We start from the raw sequence: 18,363 nt of genomic DNA, 5'->3' as shown, positions 1-18,363 counted from the left end.
TAAATTTTAAAAATTTATTTTTTTCTTTTTTTGTTGTTGTTGTTGATTTGTTCTTGAGATGGCTACAACACCAGACAGAACAGTGCCCTCATATCTAGTGCCTGTGCAGGGCTGCAACTCCTTTAAAACATTAAGATCTGCTTTGGGCTTCCCTGTCCCGTCTCATACCCATGAAATCAAATAATTTCCACACTTTTTAGTAAAAACAGTTGGCCCTATAAACACTTTTTCCCATATTCCCACCCTCTTTTTTTTCCTCTCATGTCTGTGGGTGAAACATTAACAACAACAAAAAAAATCTTAAAAAAACCTAAAACTTAGAATGTACATTTACATCCCACTCACCCCAATTTTGGCTCATCTCCAAGGCTGACAGCAACCCAATGTGGATTGGAAGTGGATTCAGAGATTGAATAGGATGCTCAGAGTTGGGATACACACGAATTTTGGCCCTTGCAGGTCCTAGTATCACTGATGTGACCACAATATAAAAACAGAACAAGTTCCTTGCTTAGTCCTCCCTGTCCGAACAACTCTAAAGGTTGTTAAGAAATGGCTGGGGAGGATGAGAGACATTTCTACTCACTTTGTTAAAAGAGGAGGGGAAATGGGAAAAAGGGGAGGATGGGAGAGAGAAGAGAGGACAAAACAATACGAAACCTTAAGAGATGATCCTGACCCTTCCAATCGCAGCTATTTAATTCACTTGAATTCCCATTTTCCGTTTTTTTTTGTTTCACAGAAAGTTTGTACTTTTCTTTTTCTGTGTGCACACACACACACGTGTTAGCATGTGTGTAGGTGAGTGTATGTATGTGTGCATTTCGTTTGTTACCAGGCGAATGTTTCAGTTCTGGTTTTAGTTTACTTTTCCTTTTTTTCCTTTTTTATTTCCTTAAAATTAATTTTCCTTTTAGAAACAAGTTCACCAGGAAACCAGCTCCCCTCCCACCACGCCGGACAGGCTGCAGCCATCTTTTTTAAAACCGCGCTGATTTTCCCTCACACCCCCAAACAGGAACTCCTCAGGGTGGCCTCAGAAGGCTGGAGTCTCTCTCCCTGTCTGGTGGGATGCCCTGGTGGCGGTGAAGGCCCCTCTGCCACAATGGAGGTTTCTGATTGTGGGACACAGTCTGGTTTTTGTTTTCTTCCTGTCTTCTAATTAAAAAAGACATTCCTGACAAAAGAGAGAAGATGGTCAATACTTGTGGTCCAGGAGACAGAGCATTTTACACAGTCAAGGCAGAAGTTTATAGACTTGCTCAGGTACCTCATTCTGGCCTCTGCCATAAGAACTCAATAAAAAAAGAAGTTGGATTTTTTACTTTTGATCTGAAGGGAGCTACTGCTTTAATGAAATACTGTCTGCAGTGCTTTTCCGTTCCTGAGGATGCTATGTGGGGGTACAGGGTGAGCCAGTAGGTCTAGGCTGCCCACTCCAAACCAACTAGGAAATCTCCACTTCAGTCTATTGAAACATTGGGGTTTCGTGTGAGATTTTATTTTGAAAGAAGGCTTTGCCTACTAACAAAAGTTTAAAAACCAAAGATTTAGATTCTCTGAAAAGGGTACTAATGCAATAGTGTAAAACAGAGTAGTTAAAGGTGAGGACTGTGACACCAGAGTGTCTGTATTTGAACTGTGGCTCCATCAATTACTGACTGTGACATCAAGCAAATGGTTTCACATCTTGGAACCTCAATTTCCTCATTTGCAAAATAGGGATAATAATAGTAACTAAGCCAGGGAACTGTATGAGGCTTAGCTCAGTTAATACATATAAAGCACTGAGACCAGTACCTGATACACAGGAAGAGCTCCATGAATGTTAGCTGTGAACACTCACAGCTGCCCACCCGGTGTATCAATGCTCGCTTTCACAGACACTGCAAAACCTGAGGATCCCAAATTATATCACTCCTCATTCCAGAACCAAACATAGAAACCATTCCTGGAGTGGCAAGGCACTGCTGAACGGCACCTTCACCTACTACTGCATTCAGTCACAGAAACCACCAGTGAGTGCGGTACACACATCGAGGATTGTCTCCTGGTGGAATAAATCCTGCTTAAGATGTCAAAGGGTGGGCCAAGAGGAGAGCTGCTTTTCTTCTCTCAGCCAGGAAACTGGGACCCAAATCCCAATACCCAGTCCTTTCTTTCCTCAGTTCAGCTTCTTGCATTGGTTCAGAATCAGGAGACAAGAAGCGCATGGAGCAAACTGATGACCAGAAGCTAGACAGAGATGTCAGCTCCTCTCCACTACATCCTGCCTCGGTCAAAACTTGGCATTTCAGTGCTCAAACTGTAAAAGTGACAAGAATAAGCATCTCTTCTTATAAATCTGAAAGGTCAGTTTTAGGAGAGTGGTGCCATGTACCACAGTCAACTTTAGGTCAGCACTATTTTCACCGAAGTAACCATGTTAGAAAATACTTTTGCAGCAGTAACTTTCTTATGGGGGTGAAAATGGCATCCGAAAGAAGCCTTGGCCCAAGACAATCAGGACCCTGCATTTCCCAGCTGTACAGCAGTGTTAAATTGTTAGGTCCCTCTCTGACTCCAGTTATAGCACTAGTCCCATGATAGGCATTCAAACCTGTGCGCACCCCAAAGCACTCCAGGTAGCCAGGGGGAAACCGGGGACGCATACCACTCACCTGGGTGACAGGCACAGTGCAGGAGTGCGAGCTATCGAAACAACCTGGTGAAGTCTCGCAAGGCCCAGCAAACTTGTTTACATTCCTCAGCACTAGGAAAGAAAAGGCAGGTTGGTCCCTCATTGATAAGGACACAATTCGCTGAAAAGCAACCGCAACGTTGACTCTGCTTCCGATCTTTCTGTAACTCAAGGGTAAACATTAACTACTGAATCTGAGAATAATTATAAGCTGTGTGGTCCTCAAATGGGCTTTGGAGAAGAACTGCCTAGGTTTGAATCTTGGTTCCACTACGTCCTTGGGCAAGTTACCAATCTGCCTCAGTTTCCTCATGTATTATCTACCTCATAATGTTCTGAGAATTAAATCAGTTCATATACGCAAATGTTTAGACTAACAGAGCAGTGAATAAAATAGTGTTCAACAAATGTAGGCTGCTACAACAACAACAACAACAACAACAACAACAACAACAACGACACTTGGTTCAAGTCTTTGACATAAATACAAGTAAGCCAGAAACCCCAAAGTAAAAAAAGCAAGCATATTCACCTAAGGCTGATTATTTTAACTCTATGAGCTGAGCTAACTTAGGTACCCTGGTTTCCTCATTCTCTTCCAAAGGCAGATTTTGTTTATAAAGCCCAGTCCAGCAACCAAATCTCTATCAGTCTGTCGATTTTCTAGTTGAACAGGCTGCTCAGGGTCTCCTCCTAGGGGAGGAGGAGGGAGAGGGGAGAGGAAAGGGTTAAGGCGTGTAGGAGGGAGGTGGAGGAAGCAGAGCCTGGTCCTCAGGCAAGCACTGAGAATCCTCAGTGATACTGAATGCCCGCTATTCATCTGACCCTTTCTCAAAGGCCTCCTTTGTCCAAACAGTAGAAAAGGAAGCACTTCCTAATATGCTTTTACCCTTCTGTGGCCCTCTGGTTCAGAAAAACTCAGGGACCACAGCCTACAGCCTAGGATTCAATGTGAATAGAAAGCTCTTTCTCCTTCTCATAGTGGCTAACACCAGGGGAGGGAACTTCTAACAGTGATCCAACAGAAAAGAAGGAAAAATGAGAGCTATCACCATAAGTGCCCACATCTGGATTTCCCCGCCTATTGTAAGGTCTAAAACATCAGGAAGAACCTTGATTTAGACTCCAGGACTTGACTCAACAGAATATCCTAGACACTTTCTTTCAGTCTCCATCCTAAAAATGTGAACATGAGTAAGGTCTGCAGGTTTATTGGAATCCTGTCATCAGCTCTTTGTGAATTTAACATACCTTCAATAATACCTTCAATAAATGTATTATTACATTTCTCAGTCTATTTTCAGATCAATAATGACGTTAAGAAAGCCAGGGTAAGAGTGGGCCCATATCATTAATGAAGGAGAAAGATATGTAACCCAACAGAAGCTGCTGTGTGGTCTGTTATTAAGGGACTACGATAACAGGAAGCAGTTAAACTTAGGAGAGTGCTGGGCACTTTTTTGCTATTCTAATTCTTTACATGTTTTAAATTCTATCCTTCAACCAGAGATGATTTAATCTGGAAGAGAAATGATAACTCCATCCTTAGCCTCTTCTGTGACACACGGAAGTACTGACACCAAAATGCAAGTACAGGAGAACTGGGTGAAACGAGCGAACAAAATCAGCCGGGCTTCTGCTCCCAATCCTGCCAGCAACTGCTTTAGTGTCTAGAGCTTCAGCCAAATGTTTAACTTAAGTGCCTTGGTGATTAAGCCCAAAGAAGTGGATTTAAAAAAAATAAAACTAAGAGCTACAACTATTTTTTGCTTTCTGCCTTAGTCCTATCATCTATCTATCTGTCTATCTGTCTGTCTGTCTGTCTGTCTGAAGCTGCCATTACTTTTCTAAGTTCTATTTTCTGGCTTCTAGTCTCACAATCCCAATCCATTCACCCCACTCTGATAAGAGTCAGAATAAACATCAAAATAGAGAAATGGGAAATGATGGCAGAATTTCTTTTAGTCATAATTAGTGGTGTCTGGAAAGCAAAAATGATATTTTAGAAGGAAAAATCCCAGCTTTCTTCAAGTTAACTAAAAATGCTAAGGAATTAATTAATTACCAGTACCATTTGAAAAACAGGCTTGGACTTGCTGAAATGAAACTGAACCAGTTCACCCTCCCTGCTAGATGGCAAACAAAGCAGCATGTTGAGGCAGGAGTTGCAGGACCTTAAAACCAAAAGGGAGACTGAGTCATGCAGAGAACAGAAGGTTCAAGGGCAGCGCGCATACTAAAGAAAGAATTATTAAGAGAAAGTGAGCAATCTCAAACCCTTTCTCTAGCACCTCAATATTACCTCTTATTTCTGTTCATTTCCCACCATATGGACAGCCTACTACACGAGGAGCGGCCAAACTCGTTTAGCAATGAGAGATCAAGTAGGCCAGGCTGGTAGTGTCCCTTATTTTCTCGTATCACAGGGCAAAGATCACTGGTATTTTTGTTCACAGCACTGCATTATTTGGGTTTCTCTAGTTTGCCCCAAGATTTTACTTAAATTAGCGAATGTCCATAACTTTTATTTCAGACTTACTCTATTGTTTTACCTGTCATACATTAGCTCGGATGAGAGAATACGGGCTTGGTGGAGACTTATTCCAGGATGTGTGGGTGGTTGCCTTAGAGCTGGCAGGAGACGTGCTCCAGCTAGTTTTGCAAGTACATCGTGACATTCTGGCAGATTCTTTTCCAAGGAGAAAGTTAACCTTCACTGATTACCTACTATGTGCCAGATCTTTAGATTTCCAGTTGGTATCTCATAATAACTCCATGAGAGAGGTATTACTAACTCTTTTTTACAGATGAATAAACTGAAGTTCAAAGTAATAGCAAGTGGCAAGACTCAAACTGACATCCTTGACTGTAAGCCCAGTCCTTTGAGGGTTCTCCTTAGCCTCCAATTTGCTCTAAGGAAGTCAGAGCCAATATGATCCTGCCCTTCTACTGACCAACACTAGATGGAACAGAGCAAAACAAAAGCAGAGAGAAGCAACTGTTACGCCTCTTTCCCGAGTCAGCTTGTAGGTGGAATACTACTTATACTGGGAAGATTCATAGTAAAAAGAAATAAAATAATTTTGTGAGGTCATCCCAGTCAATATACCTAGTAGGGGAGAAATCCCCTCTTCTAGCAAAATGTGTCACAAAGGCAGGCAGTCACATGCTATTTTCCAGTCATGCATGTCACTTGATCTATGGCCAAAAGTCTGGGGCGTGAAGTTAAGCTGCTTAGTAAGCTACAAAATAGCACTCAAATGTTTTGGATTTTAACATTAACAAAATTATTGGAAACAATCTGGGAGAATGAGAAAGTAAGCCATTTTGGAAAGTGACATTAAGACATCAATTCTCAGAAAAGATTAGATCTTGTACCATTGCCTAAAATTTATTTTATTTTTCTCTCCCTTTTAAAAACTGGGTTTTATCTATAAAAGTATACCACATTCTCACGAAGAAATGCAAATAGTAAGAGGTTATGAAAAGGGAAAGCCTTCCTCCTTTGCATAAAGTAGCCTTTTTTATATATATAACGTATATAACAAAACAGCTTTTAAAAGTACAAATCAGTTCATTTATAACAGCATCAAAAAGAATAAAATATTTAAATTACAAAATGTTGCTGCAACAAATTAAAGAGACCAGTAAATGGAAAGACAATTTTTATTCATGGATTGGAAGACTTAATATTGTTAAGATGTCAGTATAATCCAAAGTGATCTACAGATTCAATGCAGTCCCTATCAAAAATCCCAATTGAAATTTTTTTTTTGTGAAACTACAAAAATCTACCCTAAAATTCATATGGAATCTCAAGGGACACCGAATAGCCAAAATAATCTTGAAAAAGAACAAAGCTGGAGGTCTCATACTGCCCAATTTTAAAACTTATTACAAAGCCACAGTAATCAAAACAGTATGGTAATGACATAAGGACAGGTACACAGACCAGTGGAATAGAATAGGAGCCCAGAAATAAATCCCTCGCATATATGGTCAAATGGTTTTCAATAAGGTGCCATTCAATGCACAGAAGGGTAATGCTGGGAAAACCAGATATCTACATGCAAAAAAGAATGAAGTTGGACTCTTAACATACATCATATACAAAAACTAAATCAAAATGCAACAAAGACCTACTAAATCTAAGACCTAAAACTATAAAAATCTTAGAAGAAAACAGGAAAAGCTTTATGCCATTAGATTTGGTAATGATTTCTTGAATATGATATCAAAAGCACAGACAACAAAAGTAAAAACAGATATGGAGAAATTAGAACCTTCTATACTGTTGATGGGAATGTAAAATGGTGCAGCCACTATGGAAAACAGTATGGAGGTTCCTCAAAGAATTAAACACAGAATTGCCACATAATCCAGCAATTCCACTTCCAAGTATATATCTAAAAGAATTGAAAGCAGAGTCTTGAAGAGATATGTGTACATTCATGTTCACTGCAACATTATCAACAATAGCCAAGATATGGAAGCAACCTAAACATCCATCGCCCATGAATGGATAAACAAAATGTGGTCTGTACATAAAATGGCATGTTATTCAGGCTTAAAAAGGAAGGAAATTCTGACACATGCTACAACATAGTTGAACCTTGGGACATGATGCTAAGCAAGCCACAAAAAAACAAGTAAATACTATATGATTTCACTTACATGTGGTATCTAGAGTAGTCAAACTCATAAAAACAGAAAGTAGAACGATGGTTGCCAGGGGCAGGGGGAGTGGGGAATGGGAAGTTGTTGTTTAATGGGTATAGTTTCAGTTTTGCAAGATGGAAAATTCTGGACATTCACTACTGAACAGTATACTTAAAATGGTTAAGGTGATAAATTTTTTGTGTATTTTACCACCATTAAAAATAGAAAAAAAAAAGGGCCAGCCAAGTGGCTCAGTTGGTTAAGAGCACAAGCTCTGAGCAACAGGGCCACTGGTTCGAAACGCACATGGGCCAGTGACACTGCGCCCGAGCTGAGCTGTCGCTGAGCTGCCAACAGGTGGCAGGATGGCTCAGCTGGTGTAACAACAAGATTGCCTGTTCGATGGTGGGCTACGCCCACCCACAACTAAGACTGAACTTGGCACCTTGAGCTGAGCTGCCACCCGGATGGCTCAGTGGATAGAGCATGCGCTCTTAACAACAAGGCTGCCAGGTTCAACTCCCTCATGGTATGGTGGCTACGCCCACCCACAACTAAGATTGAACTAAGCACCTTGAGCTTAGAGGCCACGGGCTGCCGATGGGCAGCCAGATGGTGACTGCCCTCCACAATGAAGATTGAAGAACAACTTGGCTGGTCCCCTTCCCCAAGTCCCCAACACTGTTCCCCTCCCACAATTACCCAATAAAATCTTTTAAAAAATAAATAAAAAAAATAAAAATAAAATAAAAATTTTAAGTGCCAGTTGGGTTACATGACACTTATTTTTTCCCTTTATAATATATCTTATATATTTTTCTGCATCATGCATTTTTTACTTCTCTTTTTAGTGCCTATTTACTAGTATAGACATACTGTTAATTATCTAATTATTCTCTATTGATTGGCAATTAGAATATTTCCAGTTTTTTCACTATAACCTACTTCATTTGCACACTCATTCTTAGATCTATAAATTGTTCTACAACTGTATGAATAGAAACCATTGCCTAAAATTTAGTCAAAATACTCAAGACTCTAGATAGAAAAAGGAATATCAGGGCAAGGTAACATACAGTTACCAAATCCAATTTAAGTTGCTGTTGTTAATGTTATCAAGGGCCATAAAAAGCTCATAACCTTTGATTCAGTGATTTTTACAGAAAATAGTCAAAAGAAGGAAAAGGCTAGACTTTCTATATTATCCGTAATATTGAAAAAGTGAAAAAAAAAATGCCCCAAAAGCCAAAACCAATTGTCTACTAATAGAGGCACTGTAAGGAAATCAAGCAACACCTGTATAAAATAGTAACTAGGAAGATTATGAAGCTATATTTAAAATGTTTATTATGCTTACAGTAAAAAAAGAATACTTAGGTACACTTAACATTTTAACTGAGCTGTAAGCAAGGGGCTCATGAGCCTAATGTATCCCAGAGAGATGTTTTGTTTAGTCTGCACAAAATGAGAATTTGAGTATCTTCGGGCCTGGCAAAAAATTTGCCAATTTACTGCAGTCTACATCACTGTATAATGTTTTACAACCAATGCTTCGCCTATTCAGGCACCTATATTCTTTACCTGTGAATATGGATGAGAACTGAGAGTTTCAAAACAAAAACAAACGAACAAACAAAAAAGAACAGATCTCCTGTAGCATAGTGGACTACTCAGTGCATTTTTCTTTTTGAAGAAGTAACATTTCCACTTAACCATTAAGATCTTACACCAGTTAATACATATACAATAAAACTGACACACATATACTGCATGGTGATATTTTCCCCAAGATTGGATTTCAATGCTTATTTGTGCAATTCAAGGCTACACGGACACTAAATTGTGAATATACAAAGGCACGCAAGAAACATACTCCTGGGCAGAGCTGTAAATAAGATGGTATAAGAAACAAAGACATGGTTTTTTTTTTTTTCTATACACCCCACCCAACTGCTGTTACATTCATTTAAACACACACACACACACACACACACACACAAACCCCAGTATCACTCACCTAGTGACTTGCTTGTGGAAATCTGTTAATTGTTTGTGTGTCACTGTGACTGCCCCCACAGTTGTCTCCTTTGGCAAACCTTTCAAGGAATTCTCTAACCATCGACAAAAGGTCTGTACCAAGAAGAAGTGGGATAAGAGTTTTAAAAGGAGGCAGAGCTTACTCAATTGGGACTCTACAGCAATAACAAAAAGCCACAGGTTTTCCTTAGTAGCATTAGTTCCCCCAGACTTGGAACCAAGTAAAGCAATGCACAAAAGTACTATCTTTAGGCCTTCCAACCCAGGGATTGGAATAGTTTACAAAGGCATGCCTATCCTAGGCTTCCCTTCCAAGGAGCAGGGTAGGTGGCAGGCATCATTTCAGACAAGGCGCTTCTACCTTGGAAAGGAAATCTCTTCTAGATGAGGCTATTGTTCTGTTCCTGTCATTAAGCTTATGTAATATTTTAAAAACTGAATAGCTGCCAGAAAACTCGAGCAGAAAGATTAAAGGCAACCCAAAGCAAAGATACAGTTACCAGAAAGAGCAGGACAAAAAGTGTAATAAGTAAACATGTCAAAAAGTATATATGTAATATGAAACCAGAATCAAGGATTTTAAGGTCATCTCTTTCAGTAGAAGTTATATCAATAAGCTCTTTTGTGATACCTGCCGGTTCTCTGGGTTAGAAAATTTTTTTGTTGTTGCTCACAGTTGTTACTATTTAAAAGAATTTATTTATATCCAAGCATAGTCTCTTTATGTCTTTTATAAGCACAAAGCCTGCCCGTCCTCACCCCCCTTACTTCCTTCCTCTTCAAACTAAAAATCAAAATTCTAAAGACTTCCTTTCGGTTCTTATTTTCAGCTAAATTGTTCTTTGAGTCAGCTCTAATTTTTCTTCATTCCTTTCTTAAGGAGGATGCATACTTTGGTCATAGTTTACAGCTAATTTTTTGATGTTATATATTTTATATATATTTTCTCACTATGTTTATTTATGATCATAAGTTATGATCAGAGCAAAAGTATATATTCCACTATAAATGCTTAAAAAGTACTGTATAATTCTCCAAATGTTGCCTCTAAGGAAGACAACACTCAGACAAAAACAAGCTGAGACAAGAGTCAGGAAGAACCCTTAATTGACAAAGTCACCCATCCAAAAATCACCCATGGGTTAATTATAGTATCCCCTAAAACAAAAACAGTAAGAAACTAAACTAGAAAGCAAAAAATAATTAGCTAGCATATAATGGGCCATATAATCTTCCAGTAAAGGAATCTGAGAAATCTGGTTGAAAATACAGAATAGATTTGTCAGACAGGTATCCAACAAAGAAAGTGGGAAACAGAATAAAGGGCTTTAATAGTTTGTTCAAGTCAAGAGACAAAGCTGGTATGTCATCTTCTACTGAAAAACTTGTATGTTGAACTTTGAAACTGATATGATTAAGAAAGGGCACAAGAATATAAATTTTCTTTGGACTTAAATCCTTAATTAAAATTTCAATCAGTTTGTCGGGTATAGACAACCCAAATTTATCTAAGGGTGCCTTTACAAAAACTGTTTTCTATAAACATCAACTACACCTATCACTTTTAATTACTCAACAATTCATGGGTATATAGTAAACTCTTAAGAACACATGGCTACCTGGTTTCTATTCCTGCCCAAACTTGCTGTTCTCATTTTCTTCTTCTGTTAGCATTTAACTATATGTTTACAAATCAATAACATTTTTGTAAAATTAAATTTAGGTAATAAGTCTTTGTTACCTGGGAACCAGATATATTTGTAAAAAATTATGGTAATTTTATTTCTCATGTCAAATACTTTTGGGATTAAACTTGTTGGTCCCCAAGGGCTCACATAGTACTTTCTTTAGGAAAACACAAAAATATTACTGTATTAGATTGAAATAGAAATGAAACATGTGTATTGAACAACCAGCAATGGGAACTGTTGGTACAACTCATTCCTGAAGCATTTAAACTTATACGGAAAATCTGCAGAGCTATTTGATGAAACCAAAGCCACACAGGAGCCTCACAGAGTTTGATGTGTAAGAATTAAAGTTCATGTGGCTGTTAAACTTAAAGAAAATGTTAGAAATCTATGAAAGCAACTGACCTAATTATGATTGTTTTTTGTTTGATGAGCCAAGGATCAAGTAAAGCATATGCCCACTAAGACTATATAACTAAGCATTGAATTTTGGAGATGAACACACAAATCCGAGACTAGGCAGAACTCCTGGCCCAGTCATGTTAGGGTTAGCAGTAAAAGTGCACTCCCTTTTGTGAAACTGCTGAAATTGAGGCTAAGAACTGCCATAAATGATATAAAGCAGGAGACACCATCAAGATACATACTGACTCCGAAGTTATAAGATACTTATGTATCGGCACTTTTCTGTTCTGGAAGACAGCTGATTTTAACTAGGTCCAACTCTGTACTTTTCTGAACTGCTTTTATATTAATATAAAAATTGTAAATTCCATTAAAAACTAATTTATAGACTATGTTATACTTTACCACTATGCTAAAAACTTTCATGCAGTGCACATAACCTGATTTGTGATCATGTGGCCCAGTACTGAAATTACTTGGACATTGCTGGATAGCCTAAAAGTAGTTTTCATGCTCAGGTGATGAAGAACTGGAAGAACTTGGTTCAAGAATTGAAACAGGAAGCAAATAAATCCAAAGGGGAAACAAGTCCAAGTATATAGTGTGGGCTAGTTTTATACCTACATGCCTCCAAATGCTCTGGCTAGACTTATTACCAGGGAACCATACAGTGCTATCTAAGCAGATTAAAGTGAATTAATACTCCTTGAATAACTTGTAACACTATATAACTGATATATGGCCATCTCCGCAAGTGAACAAATTTCTCATTGGCCAGCCACACAGCTGAATTCAATGCTTAGTCTTCACTTCTGGTGATACATAAACTATACAACAGTGACACAAACATGCTTTTGAGAACCCAATGATGAATTACTGGCCTCCTATAGGCCCCTTCATCTAACAATTAAACTTACCAATACGCCTAAATTAGGTTCCACGAATGTATGACAGGGCTGGTTTCAAAGTTATAGTCAGCCTCAAGGAACAAAGCGTAGGGCTGGGAGAATGGGTTCCTTATGAAAATCATCTTACCGGTCTGTCAACCTGCATGATCTCCCAGAGCACTTCAGCCACATCTGGTAGGGTATAGGGAGGGAGACAAAAGCAGCATGTGTGGAGCAGCTGGCTTACAAGCTGCTGTCCAAGCTGGTTCATCACCTGTCCAATCAGTTCTTTCCGTAATTCAAAGTCTTCTTCATGCTGCAGAAAACAGGAGCAATGGAAGAGTTCTAATTCCAACTTTCCAAAACCAAGTACTATTTTCCCTTTAGTCTAGCAATTTCTCTTTAAAAAGTACATATATTATATGTATATATATTATACAGAGGGTGACCAAAAAAATGTATACACATTTTAAGAAAGGAAGACTGTATTAAAATTGTAATACTTGGGGCAGCTGGTTAGCTCAGTTGGTTAAAGCACAGTGCTCAAACCGCCAAAGTTGCGGGTTTGATCTCCACATGGGCCACTGAGATGCGCCCTCCACAACTAGACTGAAACAACTACTTGACTTGAAGCTGATGGGTCCTGGAAAAATGCACTGTCCGTCTCCCCCCTAAAAAAATGGTAGTATGATAACAGAATTATTAAAAAACAAAAAACATTGTAATACTCAATATATACTAATAACAAACAATGAATACAAGTCACGTTTGACTTCTGCAATTACAAGAGGTGCTCCAAGTAGTTACCATCAACGTCCAGACACTTCTGATTATGATAAACTACTACTTGAACAATGTTGACCAAAGTGTCCACTTGTATACTTTTTTTTGGCACCCCTGGTATAACAGATCAATGGCATAGAATAGAGAGCTCAGAAATAAACCTACACCTATATGGTCATTTAATCTATGACAAAGGAGGCAAGAATATACAGTGGGGTAAAGACAGTCTAGTCAATAAATGGTGTTGGGAAAACGGGACAGATATGTGCAAAAAAAAATCAAGCTACACGACCTTCTTACACCAAATACAAGAATAAACTCAAAATGGATTAAAGTCTTAAATGTAAGACCTGAAATATAAAACTCACAGAAGAAAACATAAGCAGTAAACTTTCTGATATTGCTTAGCAATTTTTTTTCCCCTGATATAGCTCCTCAGGCAAGAGGAACAAAAGAAAAAAATAAACAGGTGGGACTACATCAAACTAAAAAGTTTTTGCACAGCAAAGGAAACCACTGACAAAATGAAATGACAGCCTACTGAATGGGAGAAGATATTTGCCAATGATATATCTAATAAGGGGTTAATATCCAAAATTTAAAAAGAACTCATACAAGTCAACACCAAAAAAACAAACAACCTAATTAAAAAATGGGAAGAAGACTTAAATAGGCATCTCTCCAAAGAGGACGTACAGATGGCCAGTAGACATATGAAAAGATGTTCAATGTCACTAATCACCAGAGAAATGCAAATAGAAACCACAAAGAGATATCACCTCACCCTGTCAGAATGGCCATTATCAATAAATCAAGAAACAATATGTGTTGGCGAGGATGTGGAGAAAGGGAACCCTCATGCACTGTTGATGGGATTGCAGGTTGGTGCAGCTGCTATGGAGAACAGTTATGGAGACACCTCAAAAAATTAAAAATAGAACTACCTTATCATCCAGCAATCCCACTTTTGGGCATTTATCCAAAGAAATCTAAAACACTAATTTGAAAAGATACATGCACCCTATGTTCACTGCAGCACTATTATAATAGCCCAGATATGGAAGCCACCTAAGTGCCCATCAATAGACAATTAGATAAAGACGTGGTAGGCACATACATACAATGAACTATTGCTTGGGCATTAAAAAAACTAAAATCTTACCATTTGCGACAACATGGAGGGACCTAGAGGGTAATATGCTAAGCAAAATTAGTCAGAGAAAGACAAATACCGTATGATTTCACTTATATGTGGAATCTAAAGAACAAAGAAAACAGAAACAGACTCGTAGATAGAGAACAAACTTGGTTGACAGATGGGAGGGGGTTTGTGAGGTTGGGTGAAAAAGGTGAAGGAATTAGGTACAAATTGGTAGTGATACAATAGTCACGGGGCTGTAAAGTACAGCATAGAAAATATAGCCAGTAATATTGTGTAATATCTAGGTATAGTGCCAGGTGGGTACTAGACAAATTGGGGGGGATCACTTCATAAATTACATAAATGTCTAACCACCAAGCTGTACACCTGAAATTAATATAAAATAATATTGAATGTCAACTCTAACTGAAAAATAAAAAAATAAGAGTTTAGTATCAAGGTAACAGGCATGGGTTTCAGTCTAGATTTTTCATGAATATAAGGCAAAAGAGAAACAATGATTAAAAATGAAGGGTAGCAATTTTCTTAATCTTTTTTTCTATGCAAAAATAACTAAATATCCCTATTTCCTTTTTAAAAACCAACTGAAATAAGAATTGAAGACTTCTATCAGATATCTCATGTTTTCTATCAAAAACATCTATTTTTCTTCCTTTATCTTAGTCTTTGAATACACATATATTTCTAACATCTTAAAAAACATAACTTTTAAACTGCTTTTCACTTCTAGTTATTTTCTTTTTCTCTCTTCTTTTACTGCCAAACTTCTTAATAATAATTAAACCTATTCACATACATACTTGCTTATTTCTTCACTTCCCTTACCTTCAATTCTATTCCACACCTAGCCAAATCTACCTTTAAAAACTTTATGAGCCACTTGACTACTCCAGCCAAACAGGTCTCTTAATTGTCTACTAACACACTTAGTGCTATCCTGACTCTCTGCTCAGGATTTATACCCCCAGTTAGACTATCCTTCCAGCTCCAATCTACCCAAATTCTACCTAAAGCTTATGGCCCCATTGAGGTCCCTCCTCTTCCAGAAAGTTATCCCAATCCACTTCTTTCCAAAGGGCTTTCCCTCTTTGATCTCATAGTAATCATGAGTTTTATCACCCATCTGTCAATTAAATACTATCTTGTTAATGTCTTTCTATCGGTTTATCTCTTCGACTAGAAAGCAAATGGCCTGGAAGCAGAGATAATTTTAGACTGTTTCATACAGCTTACAGCACTCAGTACAGGTTGTCTTAAATAGAAAAGTTGGTATTTTGGTTAGTGAATGATCCACTATGGTATATGCCTACCAACAGAGATCAAATAAGGAGACAGATACGCTAAAGGAAAAGAGGAAGAAATATGAGAAGATAATGAGTTGCAAGTAGAAAAGGTACAATGTTTATACTTACATCGTTGGCTACCCCCGTGTGGATGAGGTCTCGTAGGAACCTCATGACACTACAGTTGGCATCCCGGTGATCCAGGGTAGTGGAGGCAATGGCCCACTGTAAGATAGGGATGACCACCTGGCTCCTCAGCAAAGTAACGGGGCTACGCTGAATGAACCTGGTGTGGAAAGAAAGACGGGCTGGCTGTAAATGACAGGAGTCGGCCATAAGAGCACTCAGGATCAAAGGCAAAACTATGGAAGTAGTAAAAAGATCAGTGGCTGCTAGAGTTTGGGATGGGGGACAAAGGGATGAACAGGCAGAGCACAGGAGATTTTAAGGGTAGAAAGCTACTCTGTACGGTACTGTAATGGTGGATACATATCACTAATACATTTGTCCAAAGCCATCGAAGGTGCAGCACCAGGAGTAAACCCTAATGTAAACCATAGACTTTGGGTGATATCGACGTGTCAATGTAGGTTCATCAGTTTTAACAAACAAACCACTCTGATAGGGGATGTTGATAGTAAGGGAGCGGGTGGGGAAAGCAGGGGGTATACGGAAATGCAATACTTTCAATTTTCCACAAGGTCTCGCACATCCTTTAATGTATATGGAGAATGTCCAAGAAAAAGATACAATATTTTTCCAAATTGATTTCACCAGGTAACACTTGTACAAAGAACATCTCTAGGGATTAGTTTTTCAAAGAACACATCTTGGGAAAAAAAGGTTGACAACCCACCCAACAATTCTTTTATATCAACTTAAAAAAAAAAGTTTTTCTAACTTGTCTAAAAAACGAACAAAAAAAGTGTTCAACCTGAGATGAAAGTGAAGTCAATACTACTTTACAATTGTAAATGACAAAATACATATATTACATATATAATTATATATATTTAATAATGTTTTTTTTTTTAAAAAGTGCTTTTATGCTCACTAACTGGTTTGATTCAAATTCCTTAGCTGGGACTGACAAGAATTCAAGGGTTTGGCAATAACATCAGTGTTGCTGGCAAAAGGAATTTAAGCATTAAGTGGGGTGGCAGGCTAGAGGTAGAGCTGGGAAGTGTAGTGCCAGATAACTTCTAAGGTACTTTAAAATCCTAAGAATTTTTTATTCTGAGATGTAATTGTATCTAAAGGATGCTAAGCTGCTCAAGGAAAAAGATGAGGTGACGCATGACCTCAAAGCAGCATAAAAAGTTAAAACTAAAACTATCCAGTCAAATGTGTTTCACAAGCTCATTTTTACTGTCTTGTGTATGTCCCTCCTTCGTGATGGGAACTCAGCTACTTTTCTCTGTTTCCATCCAACTCTTCATCTTCACTTTTGGGGATATTCTAGTTCAAAATTTAACTTTGGGTTACGAATCAAAAATCTACCTACTCCACTTACCTCATTTCAGAGGAGGAAAAGTCAAGTGTTAGGTGGCAAGACTAGGCAGTGACGGGGATGAACAGTAAGAGCAAGGGCTGCTCTCTGGAAGGACTGACCTGGTGGCTAGCCGGAACAGGTCGTCCACCGTGTCCGGGTGGTTCTGGAGTCCATTCTGCTGTTCTAGGAGCTGAAAGGTGGGCATGCACAGTGCCTACAACAGAAATGATTTTAAAACAAATGCTTGTCTTAAATGCCACAGCATTCAGACTTCCTCAGTATCACAACATAAAGGGAATAAAGAGGGGAAGCACAGACGGGAAAAGAAAAAGACTATGACAAGAATCAGATCAAGAAAAGAAGACAGAAATCCTTCTCAGTTGACATAGAGTTTTCACATTTAAAATCCACATTTCAGAAAGGGTTGAGGGTACAAGTATTGGTGATACGAAGATGGACAGATTTTGTTTTAAAGTTTGAGAAGTTTCTGAGAGTAAAGACTATGCTCATGTCCTAGATATGGTCAGTCCACTAAGGGAGTAGATGTGAAGTTTTAATAATAATGTATGAAATAATAGGTGAAGTTTTAAAGGGAAAGACCTCTTGGGAAAAGGAGCATCATAATTTAACTCCCTAATATGTTTCCTCCACTGCAATTAGGAGGAGGAAAAAAGAATTATATCAGGAGCCTTTTCCAATGTCTGCTATTTACCCTAACACCCACCCCTGCTAAGTAAACTACTTTACTGGCTGTTCTAGGCAAGAAATAAAAAATAGAATCATGCCTGAGTTTCGAGATCCTTTATTTTAAATCCATTTCCCTACCTCCCCACTCCTCCAAAAAAACCCTGTCTCTGGAGAGCATAAATTAGGCGGTAATATCTATAATGATTGTAACATTTGAGCGGTCAATCTCTCTCAGTCTCCCAAGCAGGCCTGTCCAGAGAACAACTAGGAAGTTTCTACCTCCCTGTTATTAGAAAATCAACATGCCCGGGGGAGGGAGGGGACATAAAGAAGCAACAGAATTAAAGACACGGTGAAGAACACACTGCTAGGCCTTTAGACCCTCCAAGCCCAACACATCTATACTCCCCAAAGAAAACAGACCTGGAGCATATCTAGTAGTCCTTGCCGACAGCCCTCTTCCATACCATACTCATCCACAAGGATACTGCCAAGGTACAGGAAACAGGAATGCTGATGTACGTGGTACACATTCACCATCTGCCAAGGGAGAAGCCAATTAGTTCAATTCTTTACCACTCAATAAATATCAACTTA

General features: G+C 38.5%; 1 protein-coding gene across 1 annotated transcript in view; it reads right to left on the bottom strand.

Annotated features, from left to right (window-relative positions):
• Window positions 1-18,363, bottom strand: part of TNPO3 (transportin 3) — an 88,863-nt gene continuing 70,500 nt past the window's right edge. Inside the window, exons 14-20 of the mRNA XM_019646091.1 lie at window positions 18,190-18,306; window positions 17,199-17,293; window positions 15,717-15,873; window positions 12,508-12,675; window positions 9,357-9,469; window positions 2,661-2,752; window positions 1-1,177 (exon numbers count right to left, since the gene is read on the bottom strand). Coding sequence (XP_019501636.1) covers window positions 2,692-2,752; window positions 9,357-9,469; window positions 12,508-12,675; window positions 15,717-15,873; window positions 17,199-17,293; window positions 18,190-18,306 — 711 coding nt within the window. The 3' untranslated portion in view covers window positions 1-1,177; window positions 2,661-2,691. The remainder of the gene's footprint in view (window positions 1,178-2,660; window positions 2,753-9,356; window positions 9,470-12,507; window positions 12,676-15,716; window positions 15,874-17,198; window positions 17,294-18,189; window positions 18,307-18,363) is intronic.

The sequence above is a fragment of the Hipposideros armiger genome, unplaced genomic scaffold (assembly GCF_001890085.2).
Source record: "Hipposideros armiger isolate ML-2016 unplaced genomic scaffold, ASM189008v1 scaffold_97, whole genome shotgun sequence".
Taxonomy (NCBI): Eukaryota; Metazoa; Chordata; class Mammalia; order Chiroptera; family Hipposideridae; genus Hipposideros; species Hipposideros armiger.
This window is presented reverse-complemented; position numbering and strand designations above follow the sequence as displayed.